The sequence below is a fragment of the Malaclemys terrapin genome, chromosome 20 (assembly GCF_027887155.1).
Source record: "Malaclemys terrapin pileata isolate rMalTer1 chromosome 20, rMalTer1.hap1, whole genome shotgun sequence".
Taxonomy (NCBI): domain Eukaryota; kingdom Metazoa; phylum Chordata; order Testudines; family Emydidae; genus Malaclemys; species Malaclemys terrapin.
In genome coordinates this window covers 16,621,686-16,648,306 of record NC_071524.1, presented here as the reverse complement: position 1 = coordinate 16,648,306, position 26,621 = coordinate 16,621,686, and the positions used below count along the sequence as shown (strand labels likewise).

The following is a 26,621-nucleotide window of genomic DNA, read 5'->3' as shown; positions in this document are numbered from 1 at the left end:
GCCAGCTGCTCCCCAGGGGCTTGGAGGCATCTGCAAAAATATGGAAAAGTTGCCTGAACGTATTAAAGCTTGAATCTACCCAGAGTCCCGGGGTCGGGAAGGAGGAAAAATCCCCACAGTCCCCCAGGTGCTCACAGCATCTTGTCTCCTTGCAGAGGCCGTAGTGAGCAGCGGGCGGGTGGAGAAATCGCCCCACGAGCAGGAGATCAAGTTCTTTGCCAAGGTAAGTTTGTCCAGACTGGTCCATCCCCCCTGCAGTCAAAGGGGGGCTCTTCCAGTGGGGAGTGGGTGCCTGAGCCATGGGAGTGTGGAGGAGGGGTTTTTGAGCCATGGGGGAGTATTAAGTGCTGGAGGCTGGGATATTGTTGCTTTGTAACGCAGTTCAGGTGGCCTGATGCTTGTGTCCTTGGAGCTCTGGTGTTATCGGCACTAGCAGGTAGCGCAGGCTGCCCGGTGGGTCTGTCCTCGGAGCTCCGGTGTTATCAGCACTAGCAGGTACCGCAGGTTGCCCGCTGTGTTTGTCCATAAATTGTTGGGCAAAAGTCAACATGGTTTCTGTAAAGGGAAATCATGTCTTACTAATCTATGGGCACGTCTTCACTACCCGTCGGATCGGCGGGTAGCAATCGATCTATTGGGGATCGACTTATCGCGTCTAGTGAAGACGCAATAAAATCGATCCCCGATGGCTCTGCCGTCGACTCTGGAAATCCACCACGGCAAGAGGCGGAAGCGGAGTCGACGGCGGCGCGGCAGCGGTCGACTCGCCGCCGTCCTCACAGCCAGGTAAGTCGACCTAAAATACGTATCTTAGGTCGACTCCCCCCCTCCCTCCCCCGTAGTGTAGACCTAGCCTATTAGAGTTCCTTGAAGGGGTCAACAAACATGTGGACAAGGGGAATCCAGTGGACATAGTGTACGTAGATTTCCAGAAAGCCTTTGACAAGGTCCCTCACCAAAGGCTCTTATGTAAATTAAATTGTCATGGATAAGAAGGAAGGTCCTTTCATGGATTGAGAACTGGTTAAAAAATAGGGAACAAAGGGTAGGAATAAATGGTAAATTTTCAGGATGGAGAGGGGTAACTAGTCGTGTTCCCCAAGGGTCAGTCCTAGGACCAATCCTATTCAACTTATTCATAAATGATCTGGAGAAAGGGGTAAACAGTGAGGTGGCAAAGTTTGCAGATGATACTAAACTGCTCAAGATAGTTAAGACCAAAGCTGACTGTGAAGAACTTCAAAAAGATCTCATAAAACTAAGTGATTGGGCAACAAAATGGCAAATGAAATTTAATGTGTATAAATGTAAATTAATGCACATTGGGGAAAAATAACCCCAACTATACATACAATATGGTGGGGGCTAATTTAGCAACAACTAATCAGGAAAGAGATCTTGGAGTCATTGTGGATAGTTCTCTAAAGACGTCCATGCAGTATGCAGCGGCAGTCAAAAAAGCAAACAGGATATTAGGAATCATTAAAAAAGGAATAGAGAATAAGACAGAGAATATCTTATTACCCTTATATAAATCCATGGTACGCCCACATCTTGAATACTGTGTACAGATGTGGTCTCCTCATCTCAAAAAAGATATGCTGGCATTTGAAAAGTTTCAGAGAAGGGCAACTAAAATGATTAGGGGTTTGGAACGGGTCCCATATGAGGAGATATTAAAGAGGCTAGGACTTTTCAGCTTGGAAAAGAGGAGACTAAGGGGGCATATGATAGAGATCTATAAAATCATGAGTGGTGTGGTGAAAGTGAATAAGGAAAAATTATGTACTTGTTCCCATAATATAAGAACTAGGGGCCATCAAATGAAATTAATGGGCAGCACGTTTAAATCAAATAAAAGGAAGTTCTTCTTCACACAGCGCACAGTCAACCTGTGGAACTCCTTGCCTGAGGAGGTTGTGAAGGCTAGGACTATAACAGTGTTTAAAAGAGAACTAGATAAATTCATGGTGGTTAAGTCCATTAATGGCTATTAGCCAGGACGGGTAAGGAATGGTGTCCGTAGCCTCTGTTTGTCCGAGGGTGGAGATGGATGGCAGGAGAGAGATCACTTGATCATTACCTGTTAGGTTCACTCTCTCTAGGGCACCTGTCTTTGGCCACTGTCGGCAGACAGAATACTGGGTTAGATGGACCTTTGGTCTGACCCAGTATGTCCGTTCTTACGTTCTTATGTCCTTGGAGCTCCGGTGTTATCGGCACTGGCAGGTAGTGGGGGAAAAGGAGCGAAACCAGGCTGAGCTAACACCACTGTTACTCTGACTCCCCATCGTCCCCACTCACCCTCCGTCTCCTGGGTGTGGTGCCCGGCTTGGGGTGTGTGTGGGGTGTCTGTGCCATGTGTGGGGAGGAGGTCACATTTTCTCCCTATGGGGGCCCTGACATTCACCCCAGCCCATAAGGGGGGTGGGCAGCGGTTAAGGGGTGCTGCCAGCCATGGTGATGTCTCCCCCCTCCACTGAACCACCTCCCCCCCCAGATCCTGCTGCCTCTCATCAACCAGTACTTCCACAACCACTGCCTCTACTTCCTGTCCACACCTGCCAAGGTGCTGGGCAGCGGGGGCCATGCCTCCAACAAGGAGAAGGAGATGATCACCAGGTAAGTGGGGGGGGGGCCCTGGACAGGGGAAGGGGGGCATACCCGGGTGTCACTCTCAGTGCTGCCTGGTCCCCAGTGTGCATTGGACCAGATGCCCCCATCCAGCCACGTGGTAGCCAGAGGCTTAACCCCCTCCCCCACTGCTCTCCCCCGCATGGTGACTCAGAGCTCCAGGTATGGGGCTTTGCTGGTGCCCCTCACTTCTGACCTGCAGCCCTGCTATCCCAGTCCTGGGCTCCCCGCACCCCAGCTCTGCCAGTGCCCCTCACTCCCAACCTGCAGCCCCTGCTATCCCACCCTGGGCTCCCTACCCCCAAGTGCTGTTAATGAGGGAGTGATGAGAGCCCCATTGACCCTTCACCCTTCTCTGCCTCCTATCTCTGCCCTGTGTGCACTCGTCCTCTGCAGTGTCTCTCTCTTTCACTCTCTCTTTTCCTCTCTCCCACTCTCCCTTCAGCCTTTTCTGCAAGCTTGCAGCCCTGGTCAGGCACCGGGTCTCTCTGTTCGGTAAGCGCCCCTCGCCGTGGGGCTGGGCTCTCTGGGGGAGGAGGGGGGGCACCTGGCCTTCCCATCGCCCAGCCCTGAGGGACGGGGGCTGGCCTGGGCTGAGCCAAACCCCAGAGGGAGCAGTTGTGACCCATCCCAGATTGCCCTGGGCTCGTCGGGGGCTGTCCTGCCCCCCAATCCCAACCCCTTTCTCCTCCCCCTTGTATCCCTGCCCCCCACGCTGCGGCCCTTCTTCTCTCCGAGTCTGTGCAGGGCCCAGGCTTGTAGCTAAACAGGTGTCTCTTGGCCCCTCTGCCTGGATCCCCCTGCCCCAGAGGCCTGGATGCCCCCTGCCCCAGTGAGTGCCTGAGCAGGGTCTCTCCCCCCAGGCACGGACGCTGCCGCCGTGGTGAATTGTCTGCACATCCTGGCTCGCTCCTTGGATGCCAGGTGAGTCCCTGGGGCTGGGTCCCCTCCCCGGAGCGTCTGGTGGGGGCAGGATTGGGGCCAGCCAGAGCCATGGGGTGGGGAGAAACTGAGACCGAGAGGCGGGAGCTAAAGAAATAGGAGAGATTTCACTACCCAGAGACAGTGCTCAGAACTAGGGACCCCTCGCCTGGCATGGAGATGCGTCCCCTCTGATGTGGGGCATGGGGCAGGTTATAGAGGGACCCCTCGCCTGGCACGGAGTTGCGTCCCCTTTGGGGTGGGGCGGGGGCTGGTTGCACAGTGACCCCTAGCCAACGTGGAGATGCGTCCCCTCTGGAGTGGGGCGTGGGGCTGGTTATACAGGGACCCCTCGCCAACGTGGAGATGCGTCCCCTCTGGGGTGGGGCGCGGGGCAGGTTACACAGGGACCCCTCGCCCGGTGCGGAGATGCGTCCCCTCTGGGGCGGGGCGCAGGGCAGGTTACACAGGGACCCCGTGGTTGAGCCACTCTTGCGGCAGGACGGTGATGAAGTCAGGGCCAGAGATCGTCAAGGCCGGGCTGCGCTCGTTCTTCGAGAGCGCCTCGGAGGACATCGAGAAGATGGTGGAGAACCTCAAGCTGGGCAAGGTGTCGCAGTCCCGCACCCAGGTGAAGGGCGTGGCGCAGAACATCAACTACACCACGGTGGTGCTGCTGCCCGTGCTCACCTCCCTCTTCGAACACATCGCCCAGCACCAGTTCGGGGACGACGTCATCCGTAAGGGGGAGCTGGGGCCTCAGGGAGGGGGGAGCCATAGGGGCGGGGGGGTGGGAGCACCAGGGAGTGGGGGGTGCTAGTGGGCACCAGGGGCAGAGGGAGGGACTGGGGATTGGGGACGGGGGGTGCGAGGGAGGGGTGCCAGGGGTGGGGCCGGACCCCCATGGCCCAGCAGGACCTGGCAGCCCAGGGCCCATAGAGTCCACGTAACCGGCACCAAGTGGCAGCGCTAGGTGCCTCGCCACCCCACACAGGGGCCCCCCCAGCCGCAGGGCCGCCGTTTCCATGGTGAATCACCGCCAAGAGCTAGGCAATGCCCCCCCCTCTGATCTGCCCCCTCTCCGCCCAGTGGACGACGTCCAAGTCTCCTGCTACCGGACCCTGTGTAGCATCTACTCCTTGGGCACCACCAGGAACCCCTACGTGGAGCGGTGAGTTGGGGGGCTGGGGCGTGGAGGATCGGAGGGGAGGGCGCAGGGGCGATGGAGCCAGGGAAGTCAGATGGGAGGGTGCAGGGGCGATGGAGCCGGGGAAGTCAGAGGGGAGGGCACAGGGGCCATGGAGCCGGGGGCGGGGTCGGAGGGGAGGGTGCCGGGGGGGGTCGGAGGGGAGGGGGCAGGTCCGATGGAGCCGGGGAGGGTCGGAGGGGAGCACGCAGGGGCCATGGAGCCGGGGGGGTCAGAGGGGAGGGCGCAGGGGCTGTGGAGCTGGGGGTGGGGTCGGAGGGGAGGGCGCCGGGGGGGGGTCGGAGGGGAGGGGGCAGGTCCGATGGAGCCGGGGTGGGTCGGAGGGGAGCACGCAGGGGCCATGGAGCCGGGGGGGTCAGAGGGGAGGGCGCAGGGGCTGTGGAGCTGGGGGTGGGGTCGGAGGGGAGGGCACAGGGGCAATGGAGCCGGGGGGGTTGGAGGGGAGCACGCAGGTCCGATGGAGCCGGGGAAGTCAGAGGGGAGGGCACAGGGGCCATGGAGCCGGGGGGGGGGGTCAGAGGGGAGGGCGCTGGGGGCGTGGAGCTGGGGGTGGGGTCGGAGGGGAGGGCACCGGGGGGGGGGTCGGAGGGCAGGGCGCAGGGGCGATGGAGCCAGGGGGCAGGGGGTCAGAGGGGAGCGCGCAGGTCCGATGGAGCCGGGGAAGTCAGAGGGGAGGGCACAGGGGCCATGGAGCCGGGGGCGGGGTCGGAGGGGAGGGCGCCGGGGGGGGGTCGGAGGGGAGGTCGCAGGTCCGATGGAGCCGGGGAGGGTCGGAGGGGAGGGCGCAGGGCCGATGGAGCCGGGGGGGGTCGGAGGGGAGGGCGCAGGTCCAATGGAGCCGGGGAGGGTCGGAGGGGAGGGCGCAGGTCCGATGGAGCCAGGGAGGGTCGGAGTGGAGGGCGCAGGGCCGATGGAGCCGGGGAGGGGGACGGAGCCAGGCCGGGGCTGAGTATCCAGCTGAAGGGTCTCTGATTCCCCCTCCCCAGGCAGCGCCCCGCCCTGGGCGAGTGCCTGGCCCGGTTGGCAGCCGCGATGCCCGTGGCCTTCCTGGAGCCGCATCTGAACATGCACAACCCATGCTCCGTCTACACCACCAAGTCGCCGCGGGAGCGTGCCAGTGAGTGCCCCCCCGCCCCGTCGGCCCCCCATGCCTGTCAGCCCCCAACGCCCCCGTGGGCTCCCCACACCCCGTCAGCTCCCACACACCCCATCGGCCCCCCACGCCCGTCGGCCCACCACAGACACAGGGGTAGCCCCACCTGTGTCTGCTGTTCTCCTTGGGACGGGCCCCAGAGCCCAAAGGGCCCCGCGCTCTGTGGCTCTATCCCCCCTTGGGGATGTCACTGGGTCCCAGGAATTCCCAGGGGACCCCCCCCCATAGGGTTTCCCCTGTAACTCCGCCCGCTCCGTGGGATCCCCGGGTAACGCTCCCTGCCCACGGGGCGTCCCTGGGGCTGCCCCCTCACGCCTGCCCCCTACAGTCCTCGGGCTGCCCAGCTGCGTGGAGGAGATGTGTCCCGACATCCCGGAGCTGGAGCGGCTCATGAAGGAGATCAGCGGGCTGGCGGAGTCGGGCGCCCGCTACACCGAGATGCCGCACGTCATCGAGGTCACGCTGCCCATGCTCTGCAACTACCTGCCCCGCTGGTGGGAGCGGGGCCCCGAGACCGTCCCTCAGGGGCCCTGGTGCACCCAGGTGACCTCCGAGCACCTCAACACCCTGCTGGGCAACATCCTCCGCATCATCGTCAACAACCTGGGCATTGACGAGGCCTCCTGGATGAAGAGGCTGGCAGGTACTGGGGGAGGGGCAGGGGCTCGGGGGGGGCACCAGATCAGACCCAGGGGACTGGCTGGCTCGGGGGTGAGGAATGGGACATGGGGCCTTTCCCCTCTAGGGGGCACCAGCTCCAATCCAGCCCTGCAGGGGGGCAGGGAATGGGGCGCAGGACCTTTCCCCTCTGATCCAGCCCCGGGGGGAAACCGGCTGACTGGCTCACCCCCACCCCGCTTCCCACCCAGTCTTCGCCCAGCCCATCGTGAGCAAGGCGCGGCCCGAGCTGCTGCGCTCGCATTTCATCCCCACCATGGACAAGCTGAAGAAGCGCTCGGGGAAGGTGGTGGCCGAGGAGGAGCAGCTGCGGCTGGAGGCCAAGACCGAGTCGGAGGACGCGGAGCTGCTGATCCGGGACGAGTTCTCGGTGCTGTGCCGGGACCTGTACGCCCTCTACCCGCTGCTCATCCGCTACGTGGACAACAACAGGTGGGCGGGGCCTGGGCGGGAAAGCCACGGCAGGGGGCGGGGCCTGGACGGGAAAGCCACGGCAGGGGGCGGGGCCTGCTGTGTCTGCCACAGGAAGGGGCGGGGCCTGGCCAGGCATGCCATGGAAGGGGGCAGGGCCTGCTTCAGGGGCCATGTGAGGAGGCGGGGCCCAGCCTGAGGGAGCCACGCCCCCTCAGAACTCCAGCAGCTCCAGCCTTGTATAGCAGGGTCCCTGGTTCAAATCCTGCCAGAGCTCGGAAAGCCCCCCCGGGCCCAGGGGGCCCTGTCAGTGCCAGGCGGAGGTCGGGCATCAGCTGATGGTGCCCTGTGTGTCCCCAGGGCCAAGTGGCTGATGGAGCCCAACTCGGACGCCGAGGAGCTGTTCCGCATGGTGGGCGAGGTGTTCATCTACTGGTCCAAGTCGCATGTAAGTGGGGGCAGGTGGGAGGTGCCAGGAGCCAGCAGCAGGGATGGGCGGGGAAGTGCCGAGGGCGCCGAGCTGCGGGGAGTGGGGCAGAGCTCAGCAGGGGACGCTGGGCTGGGGGGAGTGGGGTGGGGGTTTGGCGGGGGCCACCGGGGATTGGGGTGGGGGGCACCGGTCTGAGGGGAGCAGGGCGGGGGCTTGGCGGGGGACGCCGGGCTGGGGGAAGTGGGGCGGGGGCTCGGTGGGGGGCACTGTGCTGGGGAGCGGAGTGGGAGCTCGGTGCGGGGCGCCGGGCTACCAGGAGCGGGGCGGGGGCTCGGTAGGGGGCGCTGGGCTGCGGGGAGCCGGGTAGGGGGCGTCGGGCTGCAGGGAGTGGGGCGGGGGGCTCGGCGGGGGGCACTGGGCTCCGGGGAGCGGGGCGGGGGTTCGGCGGGGGGCGCTGGGTTGTGGGGGGTGGGGCGGGGGTTCGGCGGGGGGCGCTGGGCTGTGGGGGGCGGGGCGGGGGCCCGGCGGGGGGCGCTGGGCTGCGGGGAGCGGGGCGGAGGCTCGGTGGGGGGCGCTGGGCTGCGGGGAGCGGGGCGGAGGCTCGGTGGGGGGCGCTGGGCTGTGGGGAGCAGGGCAGGGGCTCAGCAGGGGGCGCTGGACTCCGGGAGGACAACTCTGTCCCCCTGTCCCGCTCCCCCAGAATTTCAAGCGGGAGGAGCAGAACTTCGTGGTGCAGAACGAAATTAACAACATGTCCTTCCTGACGGCCGACAGCAAAAGCAAAATGTCCAAGGTGAGGCCATGTGGGGCGCAAGGGAGCCCTGCCCCAGAGGCCTGTGGGGCAGGGCGATCACAGGGGATTCACGCTGGGAAGGCCACCTGGACGCTGCCCGACCCAGCTCCCCTGCAGCTCCTGCTCCAGACGTGCAAACGCTCGTGTGACTCCAGGCGCTGATGTTCGGTGCCAAATCTCGTCCCGAGGGCTCTCGGGTCCTCGGGTGGGCAGAGGGGGCGGCCCTGCTGTATGGTCATCTGCACACTGGGCCCGGGGAGCCCAGAGCTCACAGCGCCGGCGGAGAAGGGGGCCGAGGGGCCCGGATTGATCGAGCCATAGTTCCCGTGTGTGGGGCTGGCGGGGGGCTTCCTGGTGACTCCGTGATCCACTCTGATTCGGGCTATGGGTGCCTGAGGGTGGTCCCATGAGCCCCCCGAACCAGTCTACAGGGTGCTGTCCTGCCACCCCCGATCTAACCACTGGGGGCGCCATTCTGCCATCCTCCCCCCCGTGTAACCTCCAGGGCACTGTCTTATGAGTCCCCCCCGGATTGCACTGGGGGCACCGTGCCCCGGGTGGCCCCGCTCTCATCCCGGGCGTGCACTGCAGCCGCCGTGGGGGCTCGTGGCCCGACTAACATGTCTCTTCTGTCTTGTCTCCCCTTCTCTCCCGCCCGGGTGCCTTTAGTCTGGAGAAGGCCAGGTAGCGTCTCACGGAGACCGCATGGCGCCTTGTGTCTGTGTCTGATCTGCCAGCCCCCCGCCCACCCCCCCACAGTGCTGGGGTCCTCCCCAGCCCGCTCCCCGTGTGCCCACGGTACCCTGCGTCGCACGGCCCAGGAGCCAGAGGTTGGGTGAGCGACGGTGCCCGCTGCACCTGGCCCATGGGCTCTGTAGGCACCGGCCGGTCGGCTATCGGCTCACCCAGCCCTCCGGCCCCTGGTGTACTTGGCCCGCGGCCGTGCGGTAGGCCTGCTGGTGGGGCCCATTCCCTCTGCCAGGGCTTTTCCCCGGTGACGTGGGGCCCAGCACGGGGGATCTCTGCCCCCCCCCCCAGCGTTTGCTCCTTGCCCCCAGCTGTCTCTCAGCCCCGAAGCCGCATGTGCCAGGCCAGCTCTCTCCGGCTCCTGAACCGAACCGGTTTGGTTCTTCTGGGCTCTCGCTGTGCAAAGCTGGGGAGTGGGGGGCGGGGTGGGTTCTGCCCCCCCCCGGATCACGGAGTTCATAATCACCCCTCGTGACATCCCAGCCGGAGGGGGGGAGGTGGTGCACAGGGATGTCGCAGGCAGATTATGCTGACCTGCCTGCCTGCCAGATTGTGTGTGCCGTGGGGTGGGGTGCAGGGGAGCTGTCTGCGCTGGCCCCTCCCTGGTTTGTACCCCCTCCAGGGGTCCCGCTCTCCCCTTTCTAAACTTGGCAGGGGCCGCCCCGGTCTCTGCCCCCCGCCCCCCGCCCCCCGCCCGGGATACCCCTGAGCGGCCCATGACACGCGGCGGGAGCCCCTTCCCCACCATCCTCCGCCCGGTCAGTTCCCTCGGACCCTGTGTTTCCACCGCCCCCCGCTGAGGTGACCCTGGGTTCCCGTGGCCCGAGCTCACTGGCCGTTCCCAGCACTGTGCCTCCCGCTGTACCAGAGTGGGGGGTGACACGGCCCTCCCCTCACGCAGCGGAGCTGGGCCGGGCGGCCGGTTCAGAACTGGAGATTCCTGAATTGTCAGCGTCCGTGACTGAGCGATCGTGTCCGCCCGAGTCCCCCAGGGGTTACCCAGCCATCTTTGCCCTTTCACCCTTTTCAAGTGGCCCTGCTCCTCCCCTCCCCCCATGGAGGTGGGAAGCCCCGCCCCTCGTGGGAAGCCCCACCCCTCCAGTTTGGTGGGGGTGGGGCTAGCCAGGTACCCTTCTCAGGGCGGGAGGGGCGCTGCTGTGGCCGGACGCTTCTGCCTTGGCATGTTGGCTGGAGGCAGAGGATCGGGGGGTGGGGTGGGGGGGTCACTGCCGGGGGCCCGCCCTGACACACACACCCCGTACCCCCCAGGCGGGCAGCTCAGAGCAGGAGCGGACCAAGAAGAAGCGGCGGGGGGATCGCTACTCCGTGCAGACCTCACTCATCGTGGCCACGCTGAAGAAGATGCTGCCCATCGGCCTCAACATGTGTTCGCCCACCGACCAGGAGCTCATCACCCTGGCCAAGGGCCGCTACGCCCTGGTGAGCTGGGGGAGGAGCCAGGGAGAGCAGGGGCGGAGCCAGGGAGAGCAGGAGGCGAAGCCAGGGAGAACAGGGGCGGAGCCAGGGAGAGCAGGGGGAGGGGCCTGGGAAAGCCAAGGGGAGCAGGGGGAGGAGCAGGGGTGAGCAGGGGCGGAGCCAGGGAGAGCAGAGGAGGAGCTGGGTGAGCAGGAGGCGGAGCCAGGGAGAGTGGGGGAGGAGCCGGGGTGAGCAGCGGGAGGAGCCAGTGGTGGAACCAGGTGGGGCTGATGCCCTTGGGGGTGCAGTGAGTTGGGGGTGTTTTGGGGGGGGGGAGCTGGGCCGGAGGGGTGGCGATGAGCTGCTGGGGTGGGAGCGGCTTCTCACCCTGGGTGACGAACTCTGCACCCCCCACCCCCACAGAAAGACACCGATGAGGAGGTGCGGGATGTTCTCAACAACAATCTGCACCTGCAGGGCAAGGTGAGTGTCCCCCCCAGGCCGGCACCCCATTTCCCCTCCCCCGTGCAGCACGGGCCAGCCCCCATTTCCCCTCCCCTGGCTGCCATGGACCAGCCCCCCCTTTTCCTCTCTGGTGCCATGGGCTGGCCCCACCTTCTCCCCCCTCTGGGTGCCACAGGCCAGCCGCTCCTTCTCCCCTGGGTCCCATGGGCTGGTCCCCCTTTCTCAGCCCCCATGGGCGCCATGGGCCGGTCCCCCTTTCTCAGCCCCCATGGGCCGGTCCCCCTTTCTCAGCCTCCCCTGGGCACCATGGGCCGGTCCCCCTTTCTCAGCCCCCATGGGCGCCATGGGCCGGTCCCCCTTTCTCAGCCTCCCCTGGGCACCATGGGCCGGTCCCCCTTTCTCAGCCTCCCCTGGGCGCCATGGGCCGGTCCCCCTTTCTCAGCCCCCATGGGCGCCATGGGCCGGTCCCCCTTTTCTCAGCCCCCCGGGCGCCATGGGCCCGCTCTCATTTTGCTCCCCCAGCGCCACGCCCTAGCCCAGGACACCCAGGCTCTGGCCTGCCCCCCCTCGCCCTATGGACCGATTTACGTTCCCGCCCCCGCCCCAAGGCGCCGTGTCTGACAGTCCCTCCCCCCGGCAGTGCGAGAACCCCGCCTCCATGCGCTGGCAGATGGCTCTGTACCGCGAGATGTCGGGCAAGGCCGAGGACGCCAACCGGCCTGAGAAGATCGTGCGACGGGTGCAGGAGGTGTCGGCTGTGCTCTTCCACCTGGAGCAGGTGAGGGGCTGCAGGGTGGGGGGCATAGCGTGGGGGAGGGGCTATGGGGAGGGGGAGGGGCTGCAGGGCAGGGGGCATAGCGCGGGATAGGGGCTGTGGGGCAGGGGGCATAGTGCAGGGGAGGGGCTGTGGGGCGGGGCGGGATAGTGCAGGGGAGGGGCTGTGGGGCGGTGGAAGGGCTGTGGGGCAGGGGGCATAGTGCAGGGGAGGGGCTGTGGGGTGGGGGAGGAGCTGTGGGGCAGGGGAGGGGCTGTGCGGCAGGGGGCATAGCGCGGGGGAGGGGCTGTGCTATGGGCCCCCCGGCTCTAACCCCCCCGGCCCCGCAGACCGAGCACCCCTACAAGTCGAAGAAGGCCGTGTGGCACAAGCTGCTGTCCAAGCAGCGCCGTCGCGCCGTGGTCGCCTGCTTCCGCATGACGCCGCTCTACAACATGCCCAGGTCAGCGTCGGATCTGCCCCGGCCAGGGGATCCGGGCCCCCCAACTTCCTCCCGGCCAGGGGATCCGGGCCCCCCAACCTCCTCCCGGCCAGGGGATCCGGGCCCCCCAACCTCCTCCCGGCCAGGGGAACTGGGCCCCCCAACCTCCCCCCGGCCAGGGGAACTGGGCCTCCCAACCTCCCTCCGGCCAGGGGTTCTGGGCCCCCCAACCTGGGGATCTGGGCCCCCCAGCCTCCCCCCGGCCAGGGAATCTGGGCCCCCCCAACCTGGGGATCTGGGCCCCCCAACCTCCCCCCGTCCAGGGGATCTGGGCCCCGCAACCTACCCCCGACCAGGGGATCCACACACCCCAACTTCCCCCAGCGAGGGGATCCATGCCCCCCAACTTTCCCCTGCTGGGGGACCCATGCCCCCTGCCTTGTGACCCATGCCCCCCCACCCTTCCATTGTATGGGATCCAGCTCCCTGTACAACCCACCCCCCCGATCCATAGTGTCCCCCACCCCCACCCTGCAGGATCCGTGCCCTCCACGGAATGGGGGTGCAATCTCAGCTCTGCCAGGCCCTTTGCAGCCCCCCCCCCCCCGGCTCTGGGCTCCAGGCGGGACGCTGGCTGCTCAGTGGGTGCGGCTGGGGGGTGAGTCTGGGTCAATCCCTGCCCCCCACCCCTGCCAGGCCTCTGATCTGCCCCTTCCCCCAGGCACCGGGCCTGTAACATGTTCCTGGAGAGCTACAAGCTGGCCTGGATCGTCACGGAGGAGCACGCCTTCGAGGACAGGATGATCGACGACCTGGCCGTGAGCTGGGGGCATTGGGGGGGTCGGGGACTCGGGGGAGGTCTGAGCTTTCCATATCCCACAGCCAGGACGCCTGGGTCCCATCCCTGCCCGGGTCCCAGGATGCCTGGGTCCTCTCCCTGCCCGGGTCCCAAGATGCCTGGGTCCTCTCCCTGCACTGGTCCCAGGATGCCTGGGTCCTGTCCCTGCCTGGGTCCCATCCACACCCAGGCACCGGGCTCCATTCCCTCCTGCTCCCTGCTCTCTCGCCATCGTCCCGGAGGCTTGGGGGCAGCAGGACGTCAGCGGTGGGGGGCCGTGGGGGAAGGAGTGACGGAGGAAAGGCTGGAAGTGGGGCAGGGGCAGGCTCCTGGGCCCATGGGCTGGGCGTGGGAAAAGCTGGGCGCACCAGGCTCTCTCTGGCGGGGACGCGGGGGGGCCCCAGCGCTGCCGGGCCGGGCGGGTTCACAGCTGCTGACTCTCCGCTGTCCTGCTGGGGGGAGTAGAAACCGGGCGAGGAGGAGGAGGAGGAGGAAGAGCAGATGGAGAAGAATCCCGACCCCCTGCACCAGCTCATCCTGCACTTCAGCCGCACGGCGCTGACGGAGAAGAGGTGGGTGCCAGGGGCGGGGGCAGCATCCACATCTAGCCACTCAGCCTGGGGAGTGAATCGCCTGCTGGGCCCCAGAGTGGGGGGAGGGGCTGGGAGCCAGGACTCCTGGGTTCTCTCCCCGGCTCTGGGAGGGGAGTGGGGTCTAGTGGTTAGAGCAGGGGGGGCTGGGAGCCAGGACTCCTGGGTTCTCTCCCTGGCTCTGGGAGGGGGGGTCCAGGCTCTGTTGTAGAACTGTTCAGCTGGCCTCTCTGGCGCGTGTGGTCTTGGATCTGACTCTGGCCCATGCGCTGCCTTTCAGCAAACTGGACGAGGACTATCTGTACATGGCCTACGCCGACATCATGGCGAAGGTGAGTGACCCCAAGTCCACACCAGGTTCTCTCAGCACGTCTCATCCCCCAGCCCCTCCCAGCGCACGTCCCACCCAGCGCCCCCTTTCCTTCCCAGTGTGTCCTCCCATTTCCCCTCCCCATCATTTACTGAGGTTGGTTTGAGCATTAAATAAATAAGTAATTAATTAATTAATGGAGATTTCCCATCTCCTAGAGCTGGAAGGGACCTTGAAAGGTCATTGAGTCCAGCCCCCTGCCTTCACTAGCAGGACCAAGTACTGATTTTGCCCCAGATCCCCAAGTGGCCCCCTCAAGGATTGAACTCATAACCCTGGGTTTAGCAGGCCAATGCTCAAACCACTGAGCTATCCCTCCCCCCCATTCTCAGGAGAGCCCATCGCACTTGTGAGCAAAGTCGGATTCGAATCCGGCTCTCTGGGTATTCAAGCAGCAGAGGATTTGAATCCTTCCCTCCCTGGACTCTCCCCTCACACCAGCTTTGCAGTAAGGGGCAGTTTACCCTTCCCCCCACACCTTCACGAACTTCTGCTCCTGCTACTCTGGAGTGGCCGGAGGAAACCCCCAGGTCACAGCCCTGTGGGCAGCAGTAACAATATAGTAACTTGAGAATAATGGCAAAATATCTTTGGAGTAGCAATGGCGTAGCAGCTGTATAATATTTTTGGAATAACTGTGTGGTATCTTTGGAGCAGCGATGTAGCAACAGTGTAGTAGCTTTGGGGTAACTAGGTAGTGTCGCTTTGTAATATTGTAGTATCTCTGTAGCAATGATGGAGTAACAGCTTCGTATCTCTGGAGTAGTAGCATGTGTCTTTGGAGTACATAGTACTAATGTAGTGTTGCTGGAGTAACAAAATACTAACAAGTATAGTGTTTCTGGAGTAACGGTGTCATATCCCTGGAGTAACAACAGAGTAACAGCATAATGTCTTTGAAGTAACAATGTGCTAATGGCACAGTATCTCTGGAGTAACATTATAATGTCTCTGGAGTAATGATGTACTAACTTTGTAGTATCTCTGGAGTAGTGGGGTAGTATATCTGGAATAACAATGTACTGACAGTTTGGTATCTCCAGAGTAATGGTATAGTATCTTCAGAGTAATAATGTAGTATCTCCCAAATAATGGTGTTGTGTCTCTAGAGTAACAGTGTACTGACAGTGTGGTATCTCCAGAGTGACGATGTAGTATCTCCAGAGTACCGGTGTAGTATCACTGGAGTAATGGCATAGTATCTGGATTGGAGGGGGGAGGGTGGTATTTGGCTCCCACGCACCCCTCACTCTGGCTTCCTCTCACTTCCAGAGCTGTCACATTGAAGAAGGTGAAGAGGAAGGTGGTGAGAAAGACGAGGAGGAGACCGAAGGCTCATTTGAGGTAGGTGATCCCCTCCCTATCTCCGGTCCTGGCTCCAGCCCCTGCCTGCGCTGACCCTTGTGTGTCCACCCCGCAGGAGAAGGAGATGGAGAAGCAGAAGCTGCTCTACCAGCAGTCACGGCTGCACAATCGTGGGGCGGCCGAGATGGTGCTGCAGATGATCAGTGCCTGCAAAGGTGAGATCGGACCCTCGCAGGGGGAGGGACAGCGGGGCGGCTTGACGGGGGGCTGGCAGGTTGCGGGGTGAGCCATAGGCCAGGCTGGTAACCAGCGTTTCCTTGGTTGTCGGCAGGGGAGCCAGGCGCCATGGTGTCCTCCACCCTCAAGCTGGGCATCTCCATCCTGAACGGAGGCAACGTGGAAGTGCAGCAGGTACGGCCGGGCCGGCGTTGCTCCCAGGGCCAGGTCCCCAGCACTTCACTCAGTCCTTACACAGGCCAAGTTCCGGCTGAGCCTCGGAGTAACGGCTGAGTCACGGCCGAGGAGCTCGGCCACCTGCTGAGTAACCAGCCAGTCATGTCCAAGTAACACATCAGTAACCACTGAGTACCAGGTGAAGGAGTGTGGGGTAAAGAGGGCTTATGCCCTGAGTAACAAGGGGAGTATGCAGTGAGTAACGGCTCAGTAATGAGTGAATGTGCACTGAGTAATGATGGAGAACATGCTGTGTAATGGCTGAGTAACAATGGAGTAAGTGCTGAGTAACTAATGGGTACACACGGAGTAATGAGGGAGGATGTGCTGAGTAGCTAACAGGCATGCAGAGTAACAAGGGAGGATGGGCTGAGTAACGAGGGAGGACAGGCTGAGTAATGGGCTGAGTAACGGGCTGAGTAACGAGGGAGGACAGGCTGAGTAACAGGCTGAGTAACTAACGAGTATGCCAAGTAACGAGGGAGTAGTTGCTGAGTAGCCACTCAGGGCCGCTGCCTTTGTCCCCGCAGAAAATGCTGGATTACCTGAAGGAGAAGCGGGAGGTGGGTTTCTTCCAGAGCGTGCAGGCCCTGATGCAGACCTGCAGGTGAGCGGGACCATCCGTCGTGTGTCCCCGTCCGTCTGTCCGTCCCGGCCTGCATCCCTTCCTCCCGCCCCGCAGGCCGAGCTGGTCCCTGCCGGCCTCCTTTTCCTCCCTGCGTCCAGCCCGTCTCCATCTCTCCTTTTACCCCCTTTTGGTGCCAGCTGTTCCCCCTCCCTGCCCTGTTCCCACAGGGAGCCAGCCGTTGGGGGGACTCCCAGGGGAATCGATCCCCTTTGCCCAGAGTAGCATTGCACGGCCCTGCTCCCCATCCCCCAGCGGGCTGGAGCGAGTGCCCAGCGGCCCCCTGCTCCGTACCCCCAGGGTGGGGCTGAGCTGTGTTAGGCTGTGGGCCCCTCCGTCGTGGGGGGTGGAGGGTTGATGTTGATGGCAGGGTCACCCCACTCCCCTCCCCCCCGGCCTCTCCTGACCCCCATTTCTCCCTGCAGCGTCCTGGACCTCAACGCCTTCGAGCGGCAGAACAAGGCCGAGGGGCTGGGCATGGTGACGGAGGAAGGAACAAGTGAGTCCGTGCTGCCCCCAGACCCTGCAGATCTCTGCTCCCCATTCCTCACCGACCCAGGCCCCCTCCTCCCCACATCTCAGCCCCAGACCCTGCAGATCTCTGCCCCCCATCCCTCCCCGGCCCAGCCCCCCCCCCCCACATCTCAGCCCCAGACCCTGCAGATCTCTGCCCCCCATCCCTCCCCGGCCCAGGCCCCCCCACATCTCAGCCCCAGACCCTGCAGATCTCTGCCCCCCATCCCTCCCCGGCCCAGGCCCCCCCCCCACATCTCAGCCCCAGACCCTGCAGATCTCTGCCCCCCATTCCTCACCGGCCCAGGCCCCCTCCCACATCTCAGCCCCAGACCGTGCAGATCTCTGCCCCCCATCCCTCCCCGGCCCAGCCCCCCCCCCCCACATCTCAGCCCCAGACCCTGCAGATCTCTGCCCCCCATCCCTCCCCGGCCCAGGCCCCCTCCCACATCTCAGCCCCAGACCCTGCAGATCTCTGCCCCCCATCCCTCCCCGGCCCAGCCCACCCCACATCTCAGCCCCAGACCGTGCAGATCTCTGCCCCACCCCGCAACCTATTGGCCAGGGGTGCTGGGGGTGGTGGGGTAGTGTCAGGCCCCAATCGCAGCAGTCCCTGGGGCGGGGTCACTCACGCTAATGAGGCGCCTAGCGGCTGGTGGCTGCTGGAGCCTCTAAGCTAACGGGCCTGACTCTGAGCAGGGACGTTTGGATCCGCAGGTCCCAGGTTCGATCCCCTCTCGGGGCGGGCGGCGGGGTCTGGGAGGGCAGGCTCTGGGGGCACCGCCCAGCAAAGGGGGACGTCTAGGGCAGGTTATGGGGGGCACAGTGAGATGAGTCGGGGCCGCCCTGCCCCCAGGGGAAGTCCGGGGGGGTGCTAATCCTGCAATGGCTGCTGGGAAGGGCTGGATCAGCCGCTCTCACGGGGCTGGGCCCATCTAGCCTGGCCTCCCGTCTCCGCTGGGGGAACCCTGCGACTAGAGCTGATGGGGCACCAGGGCCCCCTCCCCCTCCTTCCACTGCGCCCCCTCCCTGCCCTCGGTTTGTGTTCACAGCTGCCGTGTGGTTGCAGGCTCCCCCCCAGAGTGAGGCGCTGCTATTAATCCGGATTGTAATAACGCCCCTCCCCCCCCCCCCCCGTCCCACCTGGGGCGGCTCCGACTCCACATTAATGGCGTTAATCTGGTTTTAATCATCTCCTTTTCCTTTGTGCTGTGACGTGTTGCGCTCACCTCCTCTCTCCTCCCCTTCTCTTCCTCTTCCCCCCGTTCCCCCCATCCCCCTCTCACCGGCGCCCCCAGTCATCCGTCGGGAAACTGGTAAATAACCCACAGCTGTGGTGGTTTATTTTTCCGGGCATTTTCTTGCTCTGTTTTCTAACCCGGCGGGCTTGTCCCGATGCCAATGGCTGATCAGAACCCCCTGCCCCCCCACATGGGCCCTGCCCATCCATCGCGGGGGAGGGGCAGCTCCGTCTTTGTTATCGTAGGGTTGCTAGTGAGCGTCAGCCTGCCTGTGCTGATGTGTTTATTGGAGGGAGCTGATTCCGGCCTCGTTGGTTTGGTATCATAGGGTTGCTGGGCTGGTGGAGGAAGCACAAGCTAAGCATGCCGGTTTGTTATTCTAGGGTCTCTCAAGCACGGAGCGGTGCTCACGGGTTGTTGTGTTGCACGTGGGTGCGAGGCTGCTGTGTTACCGCACGTACGCTCGGGGTTACTTGGCCGCACACGCTCACTTGTTATCATTGCAGGGGCCTGTGCGCTGCCGGGTTGTGTACGTCGGCTTGTTATGGTAGGGTTGCCCCTTGCCAAGCCTGTGTTGCTCTCAGTCTGAGAGAGCAGCAGGAAACGCCAATTTCGATCAGTGCTGTGAATCAGGTTTTACACTTGTACTTTTTAGTTATTTCCCTGCCAAGGGCTCGATTCCCATCAGCCTTTCACGGCATTCAGGACTTCTTCTGCCAGTTAGGACAATACACCCCAGTTACAGGTGTTGGTTGACGATTCGTGCAGCTTAACTTGCCCGGAGTCAGAGTCTGCCATTCTACGGTTGTGATTTTTTCAGAGAAGGGCGAACGGTGCCTCTCTCGTTTGCTGGATGACGACTCTGTTTCTACAGGTGATTTGCGTCAAGCCCCGTTTGGATGGAAATGTTCAACTCAGTGACAATTGCGCAAAACCAGCGTTTGAATGAAAGCAAACGGGCTGGAAACATTAAAAATTAAAAAGTTTATCGGGCGGCGTTTTGCAGTGAAAACTAGCTGATCTATTCAGCAAAGGAAGTGTCTTTGGCTAGTGAAATGTAGTGGCCATTTCTGGTTACTATGGCTTTCAGGATTATAGAACTAGTAGATCTCGTCCTCTCCGAGACTGGGGAAGGAAACAGTCTCCCAGTCGGTCACTGAACTTTGGGTGGCCTGGCCAATTAATTGAACTAGTTGGATAAACTGAAAAGGCTAAAATATTCTCTCTGCCCTGCCTGAAGCCGGCTTAGCCCATCGGCAAACTCCGGCTCCCGGGGCTCATCCGGGGACTTGCTCCACTTCAATGCTGCGACTTGCTGGGAAATTTGGCAGCAAATATGGACGGGCTGAATCTTCGTTTCTGTAGTTGGGTTAAAATGGTTTAATGGTTTATAAATTTAGGTTGTGATGTTGATTATCAGTTTCCAATTTAATTTTAAATAGGTTTATTGTTAAAAAATAAACCTCTATTTCATTTAAATTTTTTAAAAATCTGATTTAAATTTAAAATACCCTTTCATTTTTATTTTTTTTAACAATCAAGGTTATTCACTCTGTTGCACATGCTGGTTTGTTATGGTAGGGTCTCCCTGGAGGGGTCGGGGGGGGGGATGCATTGTTTATGGTGGACAGACCCAGCCAGGGTTGCTGGTTTGTTATGGTAGGGTCTCTACGGGGAGGCTGGTTTGTTATGATAGGGTCTCCACGGGGAGGCTGGTTTGTTATGGTGGGCAAACCCAGCCGGGGAGCTGCGGTGACCGCTGTCCCGTGCCATCTCCCCCTCCCTGGTGTGCGTCAGGCTTGGGGGTTCTGATCAGCCTTGCAGGGGAGGGGGAGAGTGTTTCCGTGGCTCCACGTGGCATGTCCTGCAGCTTAGGGCCCGCCCCCAGCGTGCCCCCGGCAGCCTGGAACCAGTGCCTGCTGGGCGTGGCCTCTCCCGATCTGCACTGAGTACTAACCGCACCCCTTGCCCCCGGACCCCGCGCTGGAACCAGGGCACTCTGGTGCCCTCGCCATGAGCCATGTTCCCTGTTCTCCTCAGGGACTCGCCCGCCCCATCTGATACCCCGTCATGGACCCCTCCTCCTCCCCCAGCCCTCTCCGGTCTCTTGGGGCTACGGGCGTGGGCAGGGCTGAGCGACCCTCTTGTTGACCAGATTCCAGCCAGCTCGACAGCAGACTGTATCCCTGGGTAGGCACAACGGGGCGTCTTTGTGTTACCAATGTGGCGTCTTTGTAGCCTCTGAACTGGAGAGGAGCAATGTGCCGTCTCTGTAGTAACACTGGTGTCTTTCTTCTTCGGGTGCTTGTTCATGTCCAATGCAATCAGGCGTGCGCGACAGCCGGAAGATTTCCCCCCTAGCAGTGTTCATAGGGTCGGCCTGGGCGCTCCCGGGAGTCGCACCTTCATGGCGCCCAATATGGGACCCTGCCGACCCGCCGCCCGCTCAGTTCCTTCTTACCGCCTGCTTTGCAGTGTCTATCCTAGTGTACAGCGTTAGCCCAGTAGTTATAGTTAGTGTAGATTTCTCAGAGGTTTCCTTTGCGGGGTCTTCCCCCGACGTCTTCCCCCAGCACTGGCAGATGCCTCGGTCCCTGGGTTTCTGCCAAGACGCGACCTGCACTCATAGTGCCTTAAGTGTCTGGGCAAAGGGCATCTCCGAGACCGCTGCAAGATCGGTAAAGGGTTTTGCCCAAGGACCCTTAAGGACAGCAGTGCCTCCGGGCATTACTTATGGAGGTGGCTTTTCAGTCCCCGTTGGAGCCCGCCGTGCCTGACGCAGCCCTGAGCGCCGCGTCCTTGGTGCGCAGCACACCGGTGCTGTCGCTGCGCGAACCGGTGCCGAGGAAGGACTCAGTCAGAGACCCTCGGCGCCACCACGGCTCCGCCCACGGGCCGGCGTCGGCGAGGCCGTTCTTCCCGGCCATCTCCGGCACCCGAAGCTTGAGTTGTTGCACCTCACGGCGTGCAAGCTCCGCGGCTGAACCCGTAAGGACACGGTGCCGCTCAGGCCTCACCCAGCTTTTCTCCCGAAAGTCGTCTCCCATTTTCACATCAACCAGGACATCTTCCTCCCGGTGTTCTATCCTAAGCCGCACTCGAGCGGCAGGGAGCAGAGGCTTCACTTGTTGGACGTCTACATCGAGAGAACAAAGCCGTTCCGAAAGTCCATTCAACTATTCCTGGCTGTGGCGGACAGAATGAAAGGTCTTCCTGTCTCCTCTCAGTGGATTTTGTCGTGGATCATGTCGTGCATACGTGAGTGCTACAACCTGCTCCTTCGATCACTGCGCACTCCACCACACTTTCACCACGCACTATGCGATCACCCAGCAGGCCCAAGACGAGGCGGCCTTTGGTAGAGCGGTGCTCCAATCAGAGGACATCTAAACTTGGGCTTGTGAGTCACCTGATTGGAATGGACAGGAACAAGCACTCGAAGAAGAAAAAACGGTTACTCAGCTTCTCGTAACTGTTGTTCTTCGAGATGTGTTGTTCATATCCAGTCCAATACCCACCCTCCAACCCCTCTGTCGGGGTAGCCGGCAAGAAGGAACTGAGGGGATGGTGGGTCAGCAGGGTCCCATATTGGGCGCCACAAAGGCTTGATTCCAGGGGGCACCCATGCCGACCCTATGGACGCTGCTAGGGGGGAAATCTTCCGGCTGGCGTGCACACAGCGTGCGCACATCTGATTGCAATGGACATGAACAACACATCTCGAAGAACAACAGTTACAAGAAGACGAGTAACCGTTCCTTGTAGCAGCACCATAGTAGTGATGTATCCTCATAGAAACTTTGTGGTCGCTTTCTAGTAAAGCTGTGGCATCTTTGGGGTGTCAATGAGATCGAATGTTCACAATATTGCGGTGTCTTTCTAGAAATTATATGGCGTCTCTGTAGTATCTTTGTAGTAACAATGTGGTGTCCTGTAGTAACAATGCAGTAGTATCTTCATAGAACCTTCATGGTAGTTTTGTAATAGCTATATGGTGCTTTTGTAGTCTGGAGTATCAGTGTGGTGTCCTTGGAGTAACAATGTAAAAGTATTTTCATAGTATCTTTGTAGTCGTATCTTCAGAGCATCTGTGTAGTAACAATATAGTAACAATCCTTGCTGCATCTCTGTACTAATATTGTAATAGTAACTTTGTAGTATCTTTCTGTTAACAGTGGGGTTGTGGCTTTGTAGAATCTGTGTGGACACAGTGTGGTAGTATCTGGGTAGTAACAATGTAGTTTTTTTGCACTGTCTCTGTTCTAATATTGTGGTAGTATCTGTGTGGTAACCATGTGCAAGTATCCGTGTAGTAACAATGTCGTAGCATCTTTGCAGTATCTGTGTAGTAACAATGTAGTAGCATCTTTGCAGTATCTCTGTTCTAATATTGTGATAGTATCTGTGTGGTAACTTCAGTAAGTGGTGGTTTGGGGATTGTAACTGTCACGCACACACACACACACACACATACACTAGCATCTCTCTAAACAGCGCAGCAGCAGACACAATTGGGGGCAAATCTCCCTAGCTACCTAGACCTGGGTGAGACGAACTTTGGCGACCTATTCCTGCTCCCTGCCCTTCTCCCTGCCCCCCAGCACCGTGATTCCCCAGTGATCAAGGGAGAGGAAGGGGGAGTCAGCAGTGGGGAGAATCCCAGCTGCGAAGGGGAGGAAGTGACTTCATGAACGGTGGAAAAAGGCTGGTCATTAACGCTGCGTGGGGCAATATGAATCAGTCCGGGGTCCAGGCACACAGCCCCTGCCCCCAATGGGATTAACGCCCAGTGCTGCAGTATGGCTGGTGTGACTGACCCTCTGCCCTTTGCCACTAATCGTGTTAATTAGCTGGGTCCAGATGTGACAGATGTTACTCAGACAAGCCCCAGTATTAATCCTGTGTTACTCTGTCTCGACTCTTACGATATTCCTGTGTTTATTCCTACATTACTCAGGCATTACTCCTACATTACTGGACTGCTCCTGCCTTATTCCAGCAGTACCCTGATTTTACTCCTAGTTACTCTAGTTACTCTGATTTTACTCTGATTTTACTGCTAGTTACTCTGACTTTACTCCTAGTTACCCTGACTTTACTCTGACTTTACTCCTCATTATCCTGACTTTGTGTCTACATTACTCAGACTTTACTCTTGCAAAACTCCCACCTGCTTCTTTGCCTGAGTTCAGATGTCAGGATTTGGCCCCGACAGAATTTTTTAAATGAATGCCACAGGGCTCCCCACTAAACCAGCCAGTAGCGTTAATAATGGTCCCTTTCCCCCAATACCGTCCCCTCCTCCCTCTGAATTCTCTTTATCCCCCCACCCAACTGCCCGCTGCACCGGCCAGGCAGGGACCCTGCCGGGACCAGCTCTGCTGGCACCAGGATGTCGGGGGTGACGATATTGTTCTCCAGCTGGTAAAAAGAAACAATATCCCGCCCGCCTCATCCGCCACTGGCGACAACTCAGAGGAGCCCTGCGGGTCCCTAATGAGATGCATGCTGCCTGAACCCACTAACCTGAGCTGAATCCTGCAGGCCTTGCTTGGGCTCAACTCCCATGGGAACCAATGGGCCAATCCTGAGCTCCTTACTCGGGGATTACTCCCTACTTACTCATGGTGGGAGATACTCACTCCTTACTCAGGGTTTACTCCATCCTTACTCAGGGTGGAGATTACTCGCTCCTTATTCAGGGTGGGGGGTTACTCACTTCTTACTCGGGGTTTACTCCGTCCTTACTCAGGGTGGTGGTTACTCCCTCTTATGACCTCAGAGTGTTGAGCACTGAGCAAGGTCTTCCGGGTGGTGCCCCCGTGTGCTGTGTCCCAGAGTGTGGGCCCCTCTCCCCATGCCCCCTGCGCGCGCTAACCCGGGTGGCGCTGCACCCAGGCCCCCTCGCCCGGTCGCGGCTGCTAACGTTGGCCAGTTCTGTCTCTCCCCGTCCCCTTGCCCTGCTCTAGGAGAGAAGGTGATGGCGGACGACGAGTTCACGCAGGATCTCTTCCGGTTCCTGCAGCTCCTGTGTGAGGGCCACAACAACGGTACGGCCGGCTGGCTCGGCTTGGGGGCCGCACGGAGCCCAGAGACCGAGGGGGAGGGCAATGGAGGGGCGTGAAGGGAGTGTGGGGGGGTGCAGCTGGCTGGCTGGATACTCTGTGGGCAGCGGGGCAGGAGGGTGGGTGCTGGGAGTGCCCGGGGTGGGCTCCCGGGTGGGCGCATGGACAGGTAGGGCAGGTAGATGGGGGATGGGAAGCCAGGGATGGATGAAGAGGCAGGCGGAGGGGGGGCCCTGCAGATGGGTATGTGGATGGGGGGTGGATTGTGGGTGGGTACCTGGGTCGATGGGTGCCCGGGGGGCAGAGGGCGGGTGGGTGGGGGGGAGGGCGCTGCGGGTGGTCAGAGGCAGAGTCCCACGCGTGACCAAGACGTTGTGGGTGGGGAGCAAAGCCCCCAGCCACTGCCCGCGCGCCCCCCGGCACAGCCCCTCCTGCCCGTCCCGGCGCCCCCGTGCCGCGGTGTCTGGGCAGCGCTTGGCAGCGGGTCGCTGAGGGGGCCTGACCCGGCGTCTCCCCCCCCTGCAGATTTCCAGAACTACCTGCGCACGCAGACGGGGAACACGACCACCGTTAACATCATCATCTGCACCGTGGACTATCTGCTGCGACTGCAGGTCAGCGCCCCAGCCCCACTGGCTGTCCCCTGCCAGGGGGCACCTGCCCCCGGAGACCCCCCTGTGAGCACCGGCTCCCAGAGACCCCTCACTGCCAGGCAGCCGTCCCCTGCAGCCTTCCCCCTAGCTGGCCTGTGGCACAGACTGCTTGGGGGGGTGGGACTGTACCTGCCGGCCCTGCAGCCAATGGGGGTGTCAGCACTAACCCCCCTGCCCTCCCCAGGAGTCCATCAGCGATTTCTACTGGTACTACTCGGGCAAGGACATCATCGACGAGCAGGGCAAGCGCAACTTCTCCAAGGCCATGGCCGTGGCTAAGCAGGTCTTCAACAGCCTGACAGAGTACATCCAGGTACGGCCCGGGCACTGCCCCCTGGTACTGCCCCCTCGTACTGCCCCCGGCACAGCCAGGTATGGCCCGGGCACTGTTCCCTGGTACTGCCCCCGGCACAGCCAGGTACGGCCCGGTCACTGTTCCCTGGTACTGCCCCCAGTACATCCAGGTACAGCCCGGGCACTGCCCCCTGGTACTGCCCCCGGCACTGTCCCTGGCACAGCCAGGTACGGCCTGGGCACTGCTCCCTGGTACTGCCCCCGGCACAGCCAGGTACAGCCCGGGCACTGCCCCCTGGTACTGCCCCCTCGTACTGCCCCCGGCACAGCCAGGTACAGCCCGGGCACTGCCCCCTGGTACTGCCCCCTCGTACTGCCCCCGGCACAGCCAGGTACGGCCTGGGCACTGCTCCCTGGTACTGCCCCCGGCACAGCCAGGTACGGCCCGGGCACTGCCCCCTGGTAATGCCCCCGGCACTGTCCCCAGTACATCCAGAACGGCCCGGGCACTGCCCCCTGGTATTGCCCCTGGCACAGTCAGGTACGGCCCGGGCACTGCCCCCTCGTACTGCCCCCGGCACAGCCAGGTATGGCCCGGGCACTGTTCCCTGGTACTGCCCCCGGCACAGCCAGGTACAGCCTGGGCACTGCCCCCTGGTACTGCCCCCTCGTACTGCCCCCGGCACAGCCAGGTACGGCCCGGGCACTGTTCCCTGGTACTGCCCCCGGCACAGCCAGGTACAGCCCGGGCACTGCCCCCTGGTACTGCCCCCTCGTACTGCCCCCGGCACAGCCAGGTACGGCCCGGGCACTGTTCCCTGGTACTGCCCCCGGCACAGCCAGGTACAACCCGGGCACTGCCCCCTGGTACTGCCCCCGGCACTGTCCCTGGCACAGCCAGGTACGGCTGCATCTGCACCCTGCCCGCTCCCATTCTCTGCACCAGCAAGGAAGGAAATAGATGCGGCTGTGACCCTGGGAGTGGAGATGATCCCTATATAACCAGCCCCGCGCGCCACCCCAGAGGTGGCTGCGTCTCCGCCCTGGGTGAGGGGTTCCTGTATAACCAGCCCCGCGCCCCACCCCAGAGGTGGCTGCGTCTCCGCCCTGGGTGAGGGGTTCCTGTATAACCAGCCCTGCGCCCCACCCCAGAGGTGGCTGCGTCTCCGCCCTGGGTGAGGGGTTCCTGTATAACCAGCCCCGCGCCCCACCCCAGAGGTGGCTGCGTCTCCGCCCTGGGTGAGGGGTTCCTGCATAACCAGCCCCGCGCCCCACCCCAGAGGTGGCTGCGTCTCCGCCCTGGGTGAGGGGTTCCTGCATAACCAGCCCCGCACCCCACCCCAGAGGTGGCTGCGTCTCCGCCCTGGGTGAGGGGTTCCTGCATAACCAGCCCCGCGCCCCACCCCAGAGGTGGCTGCGTCTCCGCCCTGGGTGAGGGGTTCCTGCATAACCAGCCCCGCGCCCCACCCCAGAGGTGGCTGCGTCTCCGCCCTGGGTGAGGGGTTCCTGTATAACCAGCCCCGCGCCCCACCCCAGAGGTGGCTGCGTCTCCGCCCTGGGTGAGGGGTTCCTGAATAACCAGCCCCGCGCCCCACCCCAGAGGTGGCTGCGTCTCCGCCCTGG

General features: G+C 62.1%; 1 protein-coding gene across 4 annotated transcripts in view; it reads left to right on the top strand.

Moving 5' to 3' along the window:
* RYR1 (ryanodine receptor 1) overlaps positions 1 to 26,621 on the top strand; it is a 99,134-nt gene that overhangs the window by 54,814 nt on the left and 17,699 nt on the right. For 3 of the 4 annotated variants that reach the window (XM_054010210.1, XM_054010208.1, XM_054010207.1), the window contains 28 exons: positions 156 to 223; positions 2,501 to 2,622; positions 3,080 to 3,129; positions 3,498 to 3,558; positions 4,057 to 4,295; positions 4,645 to 4,726; positions 5,749 to 5,879; positions 6,244 to 6,558; positions 6,785 to 7,025; positions 7,365 to 7,452; positions 8,135 to 8,227; positions 8,897 to 8,911; positions 10,244 to 10,414; positions 10,814 to 10,873; positions 11,496 to 11,633; positions 11,960 to 12,072; positions 12,773 to 12,869; positions 13,355 to 13,461; positions 13,760 to 13,811; positions 15,122 to 15,193; positions 15,270 to 15,369; positions 15,486 to 15,565; positions 16,138 to 16,214; positions 16,658 to 16,731; positions 18,044 to 18,061; positions 23,956 to 24,036; positions 24,577 to 24,665; positions 24,889 to 25,017. In XM_054010210.1, the coding sequence (XP_053866185.1) occupies positions 156 to 223; positions 2,501 to 2,622; positions 3,080 to 3,129; positions 3,498 to 3,558; positions 4,057 to 4,295; positions 4,645 to 4,726; positions 5,749 to 5,879; positions 6,244 to 6,558; positions 6,785 to 7,025; positions 7,365 to 7,452; positions 8,135 to 8,227; positions 8,897 to 8,911; positions 10,244 to 10,414; positions 10,814 to 10,873; positions 11,496 to 11,633; positions 11,960 to 12,072; positions 12,773 to 12,869; positions 13,355 to 13,461; positions 13,760 to 13,811; positions 15,122 to 15,193; positions 15,270 to 15,369; positions 15,486 to 15,565; positions 16,138 to 16,214; positions 16,658 to 16,731; positions 18,044 to 18,061; positions 23,956 to 24,036; positions 24,577 to 24,665; positions 24,889 to 25,017 (2,963 nt within the window). The remainder of the gene's footprint in view (positions 1 to 155; positions 224 to 2,500; positions 2,623 to 3,079; positions 3,130 to 3,497; positions 3,559 to 4,056; positions 4,296 to 4,644; positions 4,727 to 5,748; positions 5,880 to 6,243; positions 6,559 to 6,784; positions 7,026 to 7,364; positions 7,453 to 8,134; positions 8,228 to 8,896; positions 8,912 to 10,243; positions 10,415 to 10,813; positions 10,874 to 11,495; positions 11,634 to 11,959; positions 12,073 to 12,772; positions 12,870 to 13,354; positions 13,462 to 13,759; positions 13,812 to 15,121; positions 15,194 to 15,269; positions 15,370 to 15,485; positions 15,566 to 16,137; positions 16,215 to 16,657; positions 16,732 to 18,043; positions 18,062 to 23,955; positions 24,037 to 24,576; positions 24,666 to 24,888; positions 25,018 to 26,621) is intronic. The other variant, XM_054010211.1, reaches the window with a different exon arrangement.